This window comes from Pecten maximus, chromosome 5 (assembly GCF_902652985.1).
Source record: "Pecten maximus chromosome 5, xPecMax1.1, whole genome shotgun sequence".
NCBI classification, from domain to species: domain Eukaryota; kingdom Metazoa; phylum Mollusca; class Bivalvia; order Pectinida; family Pectinidae; genus Pecten; species Pecten maximus.
The window spans coordinates 10,637,705-10,655,149 of NC_047019.1; the positions used below are offsets into that span (position 1 = coordinate 10,637,705).

Consider the following 17,445-nt stretch of genomic DNA (forward strand, 5'->3'; position numbering starts at 1 on the left):
AATTTTGCTTGTTTCCGTCGGAACATGGTTTTTTGTCTGGTGCAGGTTTTGTCGGGCCAAATTTTTGTCGTTTGGTTTCATTCTAATGTCCGTTTTCTAGGTTTTCCGACCAGCTAACATGGTTTCTTTTTTGGTGCCTGGTTTTTGTCTGGCTGCCAGGCTTCTGTGTTGGTTCATTCAAGTCCCTTGCTATGGGTTTCCCTTCCCGCTAACTGGTTCTTTTGGCTGCCATGGTTTTTTGTTGGGGCCAGGCTTTTGTCGTTTGTTAAATTTCTAATGTCCGTTTCTATGGTTTCCTGTCCAGCTAACATGGGTTCTTCGGTGCCTGGTTTCTTGCCTGGTTTGACCTTTCTGAGTCCATGCCAGGTTTTCCCGTTTCTGAGGATATAAATAATAAGTTCATAAGATATAAGATATTCATCACTTTACTCTAGAGAAAATTGTTTATATCAATTTACAAATTTACCAAATTTGGGGCCCAACCCCCAGGCCCCAGGGGAGTCAGGGGCCCCCCATTTTTACAATTTTTAAACCCACCCCATAGGATTTTTCCCGTCAAATATGAAAGATAAACTTGAGGTTTCAGAGAAGAAGTTGTTTTTATCAATTTAGCCAAATTGACCAATTTTTGGCCCAACCCCCCAGGCCCCGGGGGTCAGCCCCAAATATTTTTACAATTTTTAAACCCTACCCCATAGGGCTTGCCCGCAAAATTTTAAAGATATCAATTTTAGGTTCAAAAAGAAGTCGTTTTATCAATTTGCCATATTTACCTTTTGACCCCGCCCTTCAACTGGGGGTCAGCCACCATTGTACAATTTGAAACCCTTCCCCCTTCGGGTACCCTCAAATAGAGCGATACCCTTTTTGATTGCAAGAAGATGTCGTTAAATCAATTTTAGCAAAATTGCAAAATTTGGGGCCCCCCCCTCAGGCCCAAGAGTTCAGCCCCCCCATTTTTAAATTTAATCCCCCCCCCCAAGGATGCTACCTGGCAAGGGGGGCAATACCTTTTCTGTTTTTAGAGAAGAAGCTTTATATAAATAGAGCCAAATTTACCCCTTTGCCCCCCCCCCTCAGACCCCCCGGGGGGTCAGCCCTAATTTGTATAATTTTGAGTTCCCCCATAGTAATGGTACGGTGGGAAATTTTTTCACCGACAATGATCAGTATGTATGTTTTAAAAGGGGAAAGAAACTGAGACAGATTTTTTTTTGAATTATACGGGAAAAAATTTTACGTCAGCGCATCCCCTTTATCAATAATCATGATGTTAAACCTTATTTGAATTTTGTTGGTACTTCTGATCCAAATATTAAGAATCGTTGCATTTTTTGCACGTCAACAATCCCCCTTATCAAGGGCATAATTGGATGGTTTCTGTAAAAAAAAAAATTCATTTAAAAACTTGTACATTAAAAAACTGATGTCGGAGTTCAAAGAAAATTTTTTTGTACTTATTAAAAAACAATTACATATTTATGTCTAATGCTGGTCGTCCAGACTATCTTTTTATCAAACAAGGGAAAAATTTTTACAAAGTTAACACCAGTAAGTTGCTGTTACACTTAGTTTGCAGAATTTTAAATCACATTCAATTTTTTTCAATTATCAAAACATGTACGTTGTTTTTCTTGTTTTCATGAAAACCCTTACAAAAAGATTTACCAAATTAATTATTTTTAATATTGGAAAAAAATCTCCATTTCCTAAGCCAGCTAATTCCAGTACATTACTGGTACGGGTTTCCAGCCTTATAAGGTCAGGGTACCCTTTCCCTTACTGGGACAGGGCTATCTAGTCCATTTCTGGGACAGGATTAACCCGTCACATAAAGGATATGACTGTCAAGTCACTTTTCTGGTACAAGCTTTCAGCGAGTTTTTGGGACAGGAAATAACCAGTCCCTTAATGGTAAGGACTTTTCAGATATTACTGGGAAGGGGAACCCTCACTCTGGGACGGGCTAACCAGTCACATTACTGGTAAGGGCTTTCGCCACATTACTGGTATGACTATAAGTCACATAATAAAGGGTTTCCCTTTATGGCCTTTTTAAAAAGCAAAAAGTCTAAAACGAAGCTTGTAAAGGGCACATACATAGTCAGTTTCAAAAAATGCGCCCGAAAAAACTAAATTAAAAATAAAAAAAAATTAATTTATGTTAAAAATTCAAAGGGGGTTTTGGGCGGGGCCCCCCGGGATGAAAACCCCTCGGTACTGGTCCCCGGTTCCCCTACAAAAGGGGAACCCCCACCCAAAAAGTAAGGCACCTACAATTGTCTTATCTACTTTTCCCCCTTCCTACCTATCCCCTTTTTGGAAAAATTTAAATTTTTGTTTTCAAATTTTTTAACGGGAAAGCTTGCCGAATCTTATTGTCTGTAAACGTGTCGTTTAAATGGGGGTTTCCCTTGGGGTCTATTTCCGAGTTATTTGAACATAAATATCATGGAACACACATTCTCTGTTCTGAAGAAAAGCTAGCATTGTTTACAAGTTTACAGGAATATTCAAGTGATGTTTAAGTTAATAAATGATAATGAATCGATATCTTCATTCGGCTATAAGGTATAGTCTATTTCATAAAACTTCAGAATAATGAATCTTAATAAGGACGCCCCCACTGTCAATTAACCTCGTCCTGTGCCCTTATTAGGTCATATTTGGTATATAAATTTGGACGTAAATGTGCGACATAAAAATTATATAGTATTTTTTACTTTGACTTTAAACAGTAAAAGGATTGATTTACCTTGTCTAGTCTTATCTTGTATGATTTCTGAATTGCTTGCTATGGTTTCCTGTCCGGCTAACATGGTTTCTTGTCTGGCTGCCATGGTTTCTTGTCTGGCTGCCATAGCTTCTTGTCTGTTGGTTACATTACTAATGTCCGTTGCTATGGTTTCCTGACCAGCTAACATGGTTTCTTGTCTGGCTGCCATGGTTTCTTGTCTGGCTGCCATGGCTTCTTGTCTGTTGGTTACATTACTAATGTCCGTTGCTATGGTTTCCTGTCCAGCTAACATGGTTTCTTGTTTGGCTGCCATGGTTTCTTGTCTGGCTGCCATGGCTTCTTGTCTGTTGGTTACATTACTAATGTCCGTTGCTATGGTTTCCTGTCCAGCTAACATGGTTTCTTGTCTGGCTGCCATGGTTTCTTGCCTGGTTGTGACATTGCTGATGTCCATTGCCATGGTTTCCTGTTTAGCTGTAGGATATAAATAATAAGTTCATAAGATATGAATGATATTCATCACTTATACTACTAGAGAAGAAGTTGTTTATATCAATTTAGCCAAATTGACCAATTTTGGCCTAACCCCTCAGGCCCCAGGGGGAGTCAGCCCCACCATTTGTACAATTTTGAATCCCTACCCCATAGGGATTTTGCCAGTCAAATATGAAAGATATACATTGCTAGGTTTCAGAGAAGAAGTTGTTTATATCAATTTAGCCAAATTGACCAATTTTGGCCCAACCCCTCAGGCCCCAGGGGGAGTCAGCCCAACTATTTGTACAATTTTGAATCCCTACCCCATAGGGATCTTGCCAGTCAAATTTGAAAGATATCAATTGCTAGGTTTCAGAGAAGAAGTCGTTTATATCAATTTAGCCATATTGACTCCTTTTGACCCCGCCCTTCAGACCTGTGAGGGGTCAGCCCAGCCATTTGTACAATTTGAATCCCTTCCCCATATCGGTGCTACCAGTCAAATATGAGCGATATCCATTGTTGAGTTGCAAAGAAGATGTCGTTTAAATCAATTCAGCAAAATTGACAAATTTTGGCCCCGCCCCTCAGGCCCAAGAGTTCAGCCCCACCATTTGTACAATTTGAATCCCCACCCCATAGTGATGCTACCTGGCAAATGGGAGCAATATCCTTTGCTTGTTTTCAGAGAAGAAGTCGTTTATATAAATAGAGCCAAATTGACCCCTTTTGACCCCACCCCTCAGACCCCCTGGGGGGTCAGCCCTATCATTTGTATAATTTTGAGTCTCCAGCCCATAGTAATGGTACGGTAGAATTATTTCACCAGACAATGATCATGTACTGTACTGTATTAAAGTGGAACATGAAACTGAGACAGATTTGATTTGAATTATACAGGAGATAAATTTGACGTCAGCATGCATCCTCTGATCAATAAATCACTGATGTTTAATCCTATATTTTGAATTATGTTGGTACTTCTGATCCCAAATATTAAGAATCGTTTGCATTTTCGCACGTCAACAATACCCACTTATCAAGGGCAGTAGATTGGCATGGATTTCTGTAAAATAAGAAATTCATATTAAATACTTGTACATTAAAATACTGATGTCGGAGTTCAAAGAAAATTCTTTTGTACATTATTAAATACAATTACATATTTATGTCTAATGCATGGATCTTGTCCAGACTATCTTCTATCAAAACAAGGAAACTTTGACAATGTTATACACCAGTACATGTTGCATGTTTACACTTAGTCTAGCAGAATTTAATATCACATTCAATTGTTTTCTAACTTATCAATACATGTACGTTTGTATTTACTTGTTTTCATGAAAACCCTTCACTACAAAAGATTCACCAAATTAATTATTACTTAATATTAGGGAAAAATAATCTCCATTATCCTAAGCCAGCTATATTCCAGTCACATTACTGGTACAGGGTTATCCAGTCACATTATAAGGTACAGGACTATCCATTCACATTACTGGTACAGGACTATCTAGTCACATTACTGGTACAGGATTAACCAGTCACAGTAATGGTATATGACTGTCAAGTCACATTACTGGTACAAGACTATTCAGTCGAGTTCTTGGTACAGGACTAACCAGTCACATTAATGGTACAGGACTTTGCAGTCATATTACTGGTACAGGACTAACCAGTCACATTACTGGTACAGGACTAACCAGTCACATTACTGGTATATGACTATTCAGCCACATTACTGGTACTGGACTATCAAGTCACATAATAGGTATAGGTCTATCCAGTCACATTACTGGTACAGGACTTTCAAGTTACATTACTGGTACAGGACTATACAGTCACATAACTAGTACAGGACTATCCAATCACATTACTGGTACAGGACTATCAAGTCACATTACTGGTACAGGACTTTCCAGTCATATTACTGGTACAGGACTATCCAGACACATTACTGGTACATGACTATCCAGTCACATTACTGGTACAGGACTATCAATTCACATTACTGGTACAGGACTTTCCAGTCATATTACTGGTACAGGACTATCCAGACACATTACTGGTACATGACTATCAAGTCACATTACTGGTACAGGACTATCTAGTCACATTACTGGTACAGGACTATCCAGTCACATTACTGGTACAGGACTATCTAGTCACATTACTGGTACAGGACTATCCAGTCACATTACTGGTACAGGACTATCTAGTCACATTACTGGTACAGGACTATCCAGTCACATTACTGGTACAGGACTATCCAGTCACATTACTGGTACAGGACTAACCAGTCACATTACTGGTACAGGACTAACCAGTCACATTACTGGTACAGGACTAACCAGTCACATTAATGGTACATGACTGTCCAGTCGCATTAATGGTACAGGACTGGTAACAGAGGCCTGGGTAGAAATTGATAGAGGAATATTAATTATCTGTATCTTTCAAAATTCCAAATTAACCCTTTCGAGCTATATAACAATCAGGATTAATATGGATTAAGTTCAGATCCCATTTAAATAAAGTTTAGTCATATCTTCTCTTACATGGTTTCAACAAGCATTCTGAGAGCATTGCTTAAGCGATACAAATCTCTTCTGGCCCCCGCTAAAAATAGTAGCAGTGACTTTGACCCAAAAACCCTGAAACTCAAACTTTATCTAGTAGCTACTCATTTCTAAGCTACATACCAACTTTCACCAACAAACCTTGAAGCATGACTGAGAAAAGTTGAGGAAACTGAGTGGACAGACAGATTAACGGACGGACTACAGACCACAGACCATGGACGTAGGGCGATTTGAATATCCCACCATATGATTAAGGTGGGCTAAAAATGTCACCCTATCACCAAGTACAGGACAGGAACACAACCATGGCCAAAAGGTAACTCATACAGTTAAAAATCTCTAACAGGTATCAAGGAGACACCAACAGAAAGACCCAAGATCTAAAGTGTTACAATAGGGGTAGTAGTCAATATAGGTCTCTTTGATGTCCTATAAATAGAGGACACAAGAAAATCTACACAATAAAATTACTAGGTACTGGGATTATCTATCAAATCTAATTTACTCTCACTTTAATCTTCATTTTCAATTTTTAATTCTCAATTCTACTTTGCAGACCGATAATTTTCAAACACTAGTATATCCCTGAATCACATATTTACACTAACTGACTTTGGCAGTATACATTGACACAGCGCCATTAACATAGTTGTCCCTATTGTAAATACAACAAGTGACAGACCACAACCCAGGATTGAATTAGTATATAATGACCAACCCTAAAAGTCTGATTTTGTCTCTTCATAGCTTGTGATTGCCTATGTACACACCTACGGCGTAAGTCATATAACCCAGGAATGTATACAGTATATAACCTAATAAGGGTGTTTGCCCTAATCTTTTGACTGATTGTTGAAATGGTGTTCAAAAGTAACAATCCATGTGCAATGTTTTGCTTCATTATGTGCTCATTTTTAAAAAGCAAATTAAGTCAATAGAACAGAAGTCTTCGTCATATGTTTTGTCTATTCATACATGAGTACAGGTGTCAGTAAAAAATGCGCCCGAAACTAAATGCTGAATACACACACAAATTACATATTAATGTGTAAAAGTTCAAGGAGTAGCAGTGTGCAGCCAGCCGGGATCGAACCCGCAACCCTCGGCTTACTGGTCCGCCGCTGTACCGACTGAGCAAAAGGGAAATTCCCCCTAGCCGGAAGCTAGAAGGCGACCATACAACTATGTACAGTATCTACAATTAAACCCTGGTCTGCTACACATGAATATAACTCACCATTTTAATTGAAGATAAAGTAAAAGACTTAATTTTATGTTATTAACTAAATGTCTTTAACAGAAAGCTAGTAAAAGACACTGTAAATCAATTATTAGGTCAAAGATGAAATAAAACGATGTCCGATATGATCTGGGAAATCATGATCACCTGTGTCTATATAAATAGAACACAAAAGAGTTCCATTTGAACATAAATATCATGGAACACACATTCTCTGTTCTGAAGAAAAGCTAGCATTGTTTACAAGTTTACAGGAATATTCAAGTGATGTTTAAGTTAATAAATGATAATGAATCGATATCTTCATTCGGCTATAAGGTATAGTCTATTTCATAAAACTTCAGAATAATGAATCTTAATAAGGACGCCCCCACTGTCAATTAACCTCGTCCTGTGCCCTTATTAGGTCATATTTGGTATATAAATTTGGACGTAAATGTGCGACATAAAAATTATATAGTATTTTTTACTTTGACTTTAAACAGTAAAAAGGATTGATTTACCTTGTCTAGTCTTATCTTGTATGATTTCTGAATTGCTTGCTATGGTTTCCTGTCCGGCTAACATGGTTTCTTGTCTGGCTGCCATGGTTTCTTGTCTGGCTGCCATAGCTTCTTGTCTGTTGGTTACATTACTAATGTCCGTTGCTATGGTTTCCTGACCAGCTAACATGGTTTCTTGTCTGGCTGCCATGGTTTCTTGTCTGGCTGCCATGGCTTCTTGTCTGTTGGTTACATTACTAATGTCCGTTGCTATGGTTTCCTGTCCAGCTAACATGGTTTCTTGTTTGGCTGCCATGGTTTCTTGTCTGGCTGCCATGGCTTCTTGTCTGTTGGTTACATTACTAATGTCCGTTGCTATGGTTTCCTGTCCAGCTAACATGGTTTCTTGTCTGGCTGCCATGGTTTCTTGCCTGGTTGTGACATTGCTGATGTCCATTGCCATGGTTTCCTGTTTAGCTGTAGGATATAAATAATAAGTTCATAAGATATGAATGATATTCATCACTTATACTACTAGAGAAGAAGTTGTTTATATCAATTTAGCCAAATTGACCAATTTTGGCCTAACCCCTCAGGCCCCAGGGGGAGTCAGCCCCACCATTTGTACAATTTTGAATCCCTACCCCATAGGGATTTTGCCAGTCAAATATGAAAGATATACATTGCTAGGTTTCAGAGAAGAAGTTGTTTATATCAATTTAGCCAAATTGACCAATTTTGGCCCAACCCCTCAGGCCCCAGGGGGAGTCAGCCCAACTATTTGTACAATTTTGAATCCCTACCCCATAGGGATCTTGCCAGTCAAATTTGAAAGATATCAATTGCTAGGTTTCAGAGAAGAAGTCGTTTATATCAATTTAGCCATATTGACTCCTTTTGACCCCGCCCTTCAGACCTGTGAGGGGTCAGCCCAGCCATTTGTACAATTTGAATCCCTTCCCCATATCGGTGCTACCAGTCAAATATGAGCGATATCCATTGTTGAGTTGCAAAGAAGATGTCGTTTAAATCAATTCAGCAAAATTGACAAATTTTGGCCCCGCCCCTCAGGCCCAAGAGTTCAGCCCCACCATTTGTACAATTTGAATCCCCACCCCATAGTGATGCTACCTGGCAAATGGGAGCAATATCCTTTGCTTGTTTTCAGAGAAGAAGTCGTTTATATAAATAGAGCCAAATTGACCCCTTTTGACCCCACCCCTCAGACCCCCTGGGGGGTCAGCCCTATCATTTGTATAATTTTGAGTCTCCAGCCCATAGTAATGGTACGGTAGAATTATTTCACCAGACAATGATCATGTACTGTACTGTATTAAAGTGGAACATGAAACTGAGACAGATTTGATTTGAATTATACAGGAGATAAATTTGACGTCAGCATGCATCCTCTGATCAATAAATCACTGATGTTTAATCCTATATTTTGAATTATGTTGGTACTTCTGATCCCAAATATTAAGAATCGTTTGCATTTTCGCACGTCAACAATACCCACTTATCAAGGGCAGTAGATTGGCATGGATTTCTGTAAAATAAGAAATTCATATTAAATACTTGTACATTAAAATACTGATGTCGGAGTTCAAAGAAAATTCTTTTGTACATTATTAAATACAATTACATATTTATGTCTAATGCATGGATCTTGTCCAGACTATCTTCTATCAAAACAAGGAAACTTTGACAATGTTATACACCAGTACATGTTGCATGTTTACACTTAGTCTAGCAGAATTTAATATCACATTCAATTGTTTTCTAACTTATCAATACATGTACGTTTGTATTTACTTGTTTTCATGAAAACCCTTCACTACAAAAGATTCACCAAATTAATTATTACTTAATATTAGGGAAAAATAATCTCCATTATCCTAAGCCAGCTATATTCCAGTCACATTACTGGTACAGGGTTATCCAGTCACATTATAAGGTACAGGACTATCCATTCACATTACTGGTACAGGACTATCTAGTCACATTACTGGTACAGGATTAACCAGTCACAGTAATGGTATATGACTGTCAAGTCACATTACTGGTACAAGACTATTCAGTCGAGTTCTTGGTACAGGACTAACCAGTCACATTAATGGTACAGGACTTTGCAGTCATATTACTGGTACAGGACTAACCAGTCACATTACTGGTACAGGACTAACCAGTCACATTACTGGTATATGACTATTCAGCCACATTACTGGTACTGGACTATCAAGTCACATAATAGGTATAGGTCTATCCAGTCACATTACTGGTACAGGACTTTCAAGTTACATTACTGGTACAGGACTATACAGTCACATAACTAGTACAGGACTATCCAATCACATTACTGGTACAGGACTATCAAGTCACATTACTGGTACAGGACTTTCCAGTCATATTACTGGTACAGGACTATCCAGACACATTACTGGTACATGACTATCCAGTCACATTACTGGTACAGGACTATCAATTCACATTACTGGTACAGGACTTTCCAGTCATATTACTGGTACAGGACTATCCAGACACATTACTGGTACATGACTATCAAGTCACATTACTGGTACAGGACTATCTAGTCACATTACTGGTACAGGACTATCCAGTCACATTACTGGTACAGGACTATCTAGTCACATTACTGGTACAGGACTATCCAGTCACATTACTGGTACAGGACTATCTAGTCACATTACTGGTACAGGACTATCCAGTCACATTACTGGTACAGGACTATCTAGTCACATTACTGGTACAGGACTAACCAGTCACATTACTGGTACAGGACTAACCAATCACATTACTGGTACAGGACTAACCAGTCACATTAATGGTACATGACTGTCCAGTCGCATTAATGGTACAGGACTGGTAACAGAGGCCTGGGTAGAAATTGATAGAGGAATATTAATTATCTGTATCTTTCAAAATTCCAAATTAACCCTTTCGAGCTATATAACAATCAGGATTAATATGGATTAAGTTCAGATCCCATTTAAATAAAGTTTAGTCATATCTTCTCTTACATGGTTTCAACAAGCATTCTGAGAGCATTGCTTAAGCGATACAAATCTCTTCTGGCCCCCGCTAAAAATAGTAGCAGTGACTTTGACCCAAAAACCCTGAAACTCAAACTTTATCTAGTAGCTACTCATTTCTAAGCTACATACCAACTTTCACCAACAAACCTTGAAGCATGACTGAGAAAAGTTGAGGAAACTGAGTGGACAGACAGATTAACGGACGGACTACAGACCACAGACCATGGACGTAGGGCGATTTGAATATCCCACCATATGATTAAGGTGGGCTAAAAATGTCACCCTATCACCAAGTACAGGACAGGAACACAACCATGGCCAAAAGGTAACTCATACAGTTAAAAATCTCTAACAGGTATCAAGGAGACACCAACAGAAAGACCCAAGATCTAAAGTGTTACAATAGGGGTAGTAGTCAATATAGGTCTCTTTGATGTCCTATAAATAGAGGACACAAGAAAATCTACACAATAAAATTACTAGGTACTGGGATTATCTATCAAATCTAATTTACTCTCACTTTAATCTTCATTTTCAATTTTTAATTCTCAATTCTACTTTGCAGACCGATAATTTTCAAACACTAGTATATCCCTGAATCACATATTTACACTAACTGACTTTGGCAGTATACATTGACACAGCGCCACTAACATAGTTGTCCCTATTTTATACAACAAGTGACAGACCACAACTCAGGATTGAATTAGTATATAATGACCAACCCTAATAGTCTGATTTTGTCTCTTCATAGCTTGTGATTGCCTATGTACACACCTACGGCGTAAGTCATATAATCCAGGAATGTATACAGTATATAACCTAATAAGGGTGTTTGCCCTAATCTTTTGACTGATTGTTGAAATGGTGTTCAAAAGTAACAATCCATGTGAAATGTTTTGCTTCATTATGTGCTCATTTTTAAAAAGCAAATTAAGTCAATAGAACAGAAGTCTTCGTCATATGTTTTGTCTATTCATACATGAGTACAGGTGTCAGTAAAAAATGCGCCCGAAACTAAATGCTGAATACACACACAAATTACATATTAATGTGTAAAAGTTCAAGGAGTAGCAGTGTGCAGCCAGCCGGGATCGAACCCGCAACCCTCGGCTTACTGGTCCGCCGCTGTACCGACTGAGCAAAAGGGAAATTCCCCCTAGCCGGAAGCTAGAAGGCGACCATACAACTATGTACAGTATCTACAATTAAACCCTGGTCTGCTACACATGAATATAACTCACCATTTTAATTGAAGATAAAGTAAAAGACTTAATTTTATGTTATTAACTAAATGTCTTTAACAGAAAGCTAGTAAAAGACACTGTAAATCAATTATTAGGTCAAAGATGAAATAAAACGATGTCCGATATGATCTGGGAAATCATGATCACCTGTGTCTATATAAATAGAACACAAAAGAGTTCCATTTGAACATAAATATCATGGAACACACATTCTCTGTTCTGAAGAAAAGCTAGCATTGTTTACAAGTTTACAGGAATATTCAAGTGATGTTTAAGTTAATAAATGATAATGAATCGATATCTTCATTCGGCTATAAGGTATAGTCTATTTCATAAAACTTCAGAATAATGAATCTTAATAAGGACGCCCCCACTGTCAATTAACCTCGTCCTGTGCCCTTATTAGGTCATATTTGGTATATAAATTTGGACGTAAATGTGCGACATAAAAATTATATAGTATTTTTTACTTTGACTTTAAACAGTAAAAAGGATTGATTTACCTTGTCTAGTCTTATCTTGTATGATTTCTGAATTGCTTGCTATGGTTTCCTGTCCGGCTAACATGGTTTCTTGTCTGGCTGCCATGGTTTCTTGTCTGGCTGCCATAGCTTCTTGTCTGTTGGTTACATTACTAATGTCCGTTGCTATGGTTTCCTGACCAGCTAACATGGTTTCTTGTCTGGCTGCCATGGTTTCTTGTCTGGCTGCCATGGCTTCTTGTCTGTTGGTTACATTACTAATGTCCGTTGCTATGGTTTCCTGTCCAGCTAACATGGTTTCTTGTTTGGCTGCCATGGTTTCTTGTCTGGCTGCCATGGCTTCTTGTCTGTTGGTTACATTACTAATGTCCGTTGCTATGGTTTCCTGTCCAGCTAACATGGTTTCTTGTCTGGCTGCCATGGTTTCTTGCCTGGTTGTGACATTGCTGATGTCCATTGCCATGGTTTCCTGTTTAGCTGTAGGATATAAATAATAAGTTCATAAGATATGAATGATATTCATCACTTATACTACTAGAGAAGAAGTTGTTTATATCAATTTAGCCAAATTGACCAATTTTGGCCTAACCCCTCAGGCCCCAGGGGGAGTCAGCCCCACCATTTGTACAATTTTGAATCCCTACCCCATAGGGATTTTGCCAGTCAAATATGAAAGATATACATTGCTAGGTTTCAGAGAAGAAGTTGTTTATATCAATTTAGCCAAATTGACCAATTTTGGCCCAACCCCTCAGGCCCCAGGGGGAGTCAGCCCAACTATTTGTACAATTTTGAATCCCTACCCCATAGGGATCTTGCCAGTCAAATATGAAAGATATCCATTGCTAGGTTTCAGAGAAGAAGTTGTTTATATCAATTTAGCCATATTGACTCCTTTTGACCCAGCCCTTCAGACCTATGAGGGGTCAGCCCAGCGATTTGTACAATTTTGAATCCCTAACCCATATCGGTGCTACCAGTTAAATATGAGCGATATCCATTGTTGAGTTGCAGAGAAGATGTCGTTATAATATCAATTCAGCCAAATTGACAAATTTTGGCCCCGTCCCTTAGGCCCAAGAGTTCAGCCCCACCATTTGTACAATTTGAATCCCCACCCATAGTGATGCTATCTGACAAATAGGAGCAATACCCTTTGGCTGTTTTCAGAGAAGTCGTTTATATTAATAGAGCCAAATTGACACCCTTTTGGCCCCGCCCCTCAGACCCCCTGGGGGGTCAGCCCTATCATTTGTATAATTTTGAGTCTCCAGCCCATAGTAATGGTACGGTAGAATTATTTCACCAGACAATGATCATGTACTGTACTGTATTAAAGTGGAACATGAAACTGAGACAGATTTGATTTGAATTATACAGGAGATAAATTTGACGTCAGCATGCATCCTCTGATCAATAAATCACTGATGTTTAATCCTATATTTTGAATTATGTTGGTACTTCTGATCCCAAATATTAAGAATCGTTTGCATTTTCGCACGTCAACAATACCCACTTATCAAGGGCAGTAGATTGGCATGGATTTCTGTAAAATAAGAAATTCATATTAAATACTTGTACATTAAAATACTGATGTCGGAGTTCAAAGAAAATTCTTTTGTACATTATTAAATACAATTACATATTTATGTCTAATGCATGGATCTTGTCCAGACTATCTTCTATCAAAACAAGGAAACTTTGACAATGTTATACACCAGTACATGTTGCATGTTTACACTTAGTCTAGCAGAATTTAATATCACATTCAATTGTTTTCTAACTTATCAATACATGTACGTTTGTATTTACTTGTTTTCATGAAAACCCTTCACTACAAAAGATTCACCAAATTAATTATTACTTAATATTAGGGAAAAATAATCTCCATTATCCTAAGCCAGCTATATTCCAGTCACATTACTGGTACAGGGTTATCCAGTCACATTATAAGGTACAGGACTATCCATTCACATTACTGGTACAGGACTATCTAGTCACATTACTGGTACAGGATTAACCAGTCACAGTAATGGTATATGACTGTCAAGTCACATTACTGGTACAAGACTATTCAGTCGAGTTCTTGGTACAGGACTAACCAGTCACATTAATGGTACAGGACTTTGCAGTCATATTACTGGTACAGGACTATCCAGTCACATTACTGGTACAGGACTAACCAGTCACATTACTGGTATATGACTATTCAGCCACATTACTGGTACTGGACTATCAAGTCACATAATAGGTATAGGTCTATCCAGTCACATTACTGGTACAGGACTTTCAAGTTACATTACTGGTACAGGACTATACAGTCACATAACTAGTACAGGACTATCCAATCACATTACTGGTACAGGACTATCTAGTCACATTACTGGTACAGGACTTTCCAGTCATATTACTGGTACAGAACTATCCAGTCACATTTCTGGTACAGGACTATCAATTCACATTACTGGTACAGGACTATCCAGTCACATTAATGGTACAGGACTATCCAGTCACATTACTGGTACAGGACTATCAAGTCACATTACTGGTACAGGACTATCTAGTCACATTACTGGTACAGGACTATCTAGTCATATTACTGGTACAGGACTATCCAGTCACATTACTGGTACAGGACTATCTAGTCACATTTCTGGTTCAGGACTATCCAGTCACATTACTGGTACAAGACTATCCTGTCATATTACTGGTACAGGACTGTCTAGTCACATTACTGGTACAGGACTATCCAGTCACATAACTGGTACATGACTATCCATTCACATTACTGGTACAGGACTATCCATTCACATTACTGGTACAAGACTGTCAAGTCACATTACTGGTACAGGGTTATCCAGTCACATTATAAGGTACAGGACTATCCAGTCACATTTATAGCACAGGACTATCCATTCATTCACATTACTGGTACAGGACTATCCAGTCACATTACTGGTACAGGACTATCCAGTCACATTACTGGTACAGGATTAACCAGTCACAGTAATGGTATATGACTGTCAAGTCACATTACTGGTACAAGACTATTCAGTCGAGTTCTTGGTACAGGACTAACCAGTCACATTAATGGTACAGGACTTTCCAGTCATATTACTGGTACAGGACTAACCAGTCACATTACTGGTACAGGACTAACCAGTCACATTACTGGTACAGGACTAACCAATCACATTACTGGTACAGGACTAACCAGTCACACTAATGGTACATGACTGTCCAGTCGCATTAATGGTACAGGACTGGTAACAGAGGCCTGGGTAGAAATTGATAGAGGAATATTAATTATCTGTATCTTTCAAAATTCCAAATTAACCCTTTCGAGCTATATAACAATCAGGATTAATATGGATTAAGTTCAGATCCCATTTAAATAAAGTTTAGTCATATCTTCTCTTACATGGTTTCAACAAGCATTCTGAGAGCATTGCTTAAGCGATACAAATCTCTTCTGGCCCCCGCTAAAAATAGTAGCAGTGACTTTGACCCAAAAACCCTGAAACTCAAACTTTATCTAGTAGCTACTCATTTCTAAGCTACATACCAACTTTCACCAACAAACCTTGAAGCATGACTGAGAAAAGTTGAGGAAACTGAGTGGACAGACAGATTAACGGACGGACTACAGACCACAGACCATGGACGTAGGGCGATTTGAATATCCCACCATATGATTAAGGTGGGCTAAAAATGTCACCCTATCACCAAGTACAGGACAGGAACACAACCATGGCCAAAAGGTAACTCATACAGTTAAAAATCTCTAACAGGTATCAAGGAGACACCAACAGAAAGACCCAAGATCTAAAGTGTTACAATAGGGGTAGTAGTCAATATAGGTCTCTTTGATGTCCTATAAATAGAGGACACAAGAAAATCTACACAATAAAATTACTAGGTACTGGGATTATCTATCAAATCTAATTTACTCTCACTTTAATCTTCATTTTCAATTTTTAATTCTCAATTCTACTTTGCAGACCGATAATTTTCAAACACTAGTATATCCCTGAATCACATATTTACACTAACTGACTTTGGCAGTATACATTGACACAGCGCCACTAACATAGTTGTCCCTATTTTATACAACAAGTGACAGACCACAACTCAGGATTGAATTAGTATATAATGACCAACCCTAATAGTCTGATTTTGTCTCTTCATAGCTTGTGATTGCCTATGTACACACCTACGGCGTAAGTCATATAATCCAGGAATGTATACAGTATATAACCTAATAAGGGTGTTTGCCCTAATCTTTTGACTGATTGTTGAAATGGTGTTCAAAAGTAACAATCCATGTGAAATGTTTTGCTTCATTATGTGCTCATTTTTAAAAAGCAAATTAAGTCAATAGAACAGAAGTCTTCGTCATATGTTTTGTCTATTCATACATGAGTACAGGTGTCAGTAAAAAATGCGCCCGAAACTAAATGCTGAATACACACACAAATTACATATTAATGTGTAAAAGTTCAAGGAGTAGCAGTGTGCAGCCAGCCGGGATCGAACCCGCAACCCTCGGCTTACTGGTCCGCCGCTGTACCGACTGAGCAAAAGGGAAATTCCCCCTAGCCGGAAGCTAGAAGGCGACCATACAACTATGTACAGTATCTACAATTAAACCCTGGTCTGCTACACATGAATATAACTCACCATTTTAATTGAAGATAAAGTAAAAGACTTAATTTTATGTTATTAACTAAATGTCTTTAACAGAAAGCTAGTAAAAGACACTGTAAATCAATTATTAGGTCAAAGATGAAATAAAACGATGTCCGATATGATCTGGGAAATCATGATCACCTGTGTCTATATAAATAGAACACAAAAGAGTTCCATTTGAACATAAATATCACGGAACACACATTCTCTGTTCTGAAGAAAAGCTAGCATTGTTTACAAGTTTACAGGAATATTCAAGTGATGTTTAAGTTAATAAATGATAATGAATCGATATCTTCATTCGGCTATAAGGTATAGTCTATTTCATAAAACTTCAGAATAATGAATCTTAATAAGGACGCCCCCACTGTCAATTAACCTCGTCCTGTGCCCTTATTAGGTCATATTTGGTATATAAATTTGGACGTAAATGTGCGACATAAAAATTATATAGTA

The 17,445-nt window shown here is 38.2% G+C and overlaps 1 protein-coding gene across 1 annotated transcript; it reads right to left on the minus strand.

The window, feature by feature from the left end:
- Nucleotides 1-1,341: 1,341 nt before the first annotated feature.
- LOC117326762 lies at nt 1,342-13,447 on the minus strand. Its single transcript, XM_033883481.1, has 6 exons — nt 12,322-13,447; nt 9,035-9,064; nt 7,540-7,995; nt 4,251-4,280; nt 2,724-3,211; nt 1,342-1,380 (listed from the first exon to the last, which is right to left on the minus strand). Exons 1-6 carry the CDS (start codon nt 12,761-12,763, stop codon nt 1,342-1,344), a joined length of 1,485 nt encoding a protein of 494 aa, XP_033739372.1. The 5' UTR covers nt 12,764-13,447.
- Between the last annotated feature and the right edge of the window lie 3,998 nt (nt 13,448-17,445).

Bases quoted from the DNA above. Each gene is read 5' to 3' on its own strand.
- LOC117326762 (XM_033883481.1), bottom strand. From the start codon at position 12,763: ATGGCAATGGACATCAGCAATGTCACAACCAGGCAAGAAACCATGGCA. The intron at 9,065-12,321 runs GTAAATCAATCC...CTTATTTTACAG, and splicing joins ACAAGATAAGACTAGACAAG to AAATCCATGCCAATCTACTG. The intron at 3,212-4,250 runs GTGGGTATTGTT...TATATCCTACAG, and splicing joins CAATCTACTGCCCTTGATAA to CTAAACAGGAAACCATGGCA.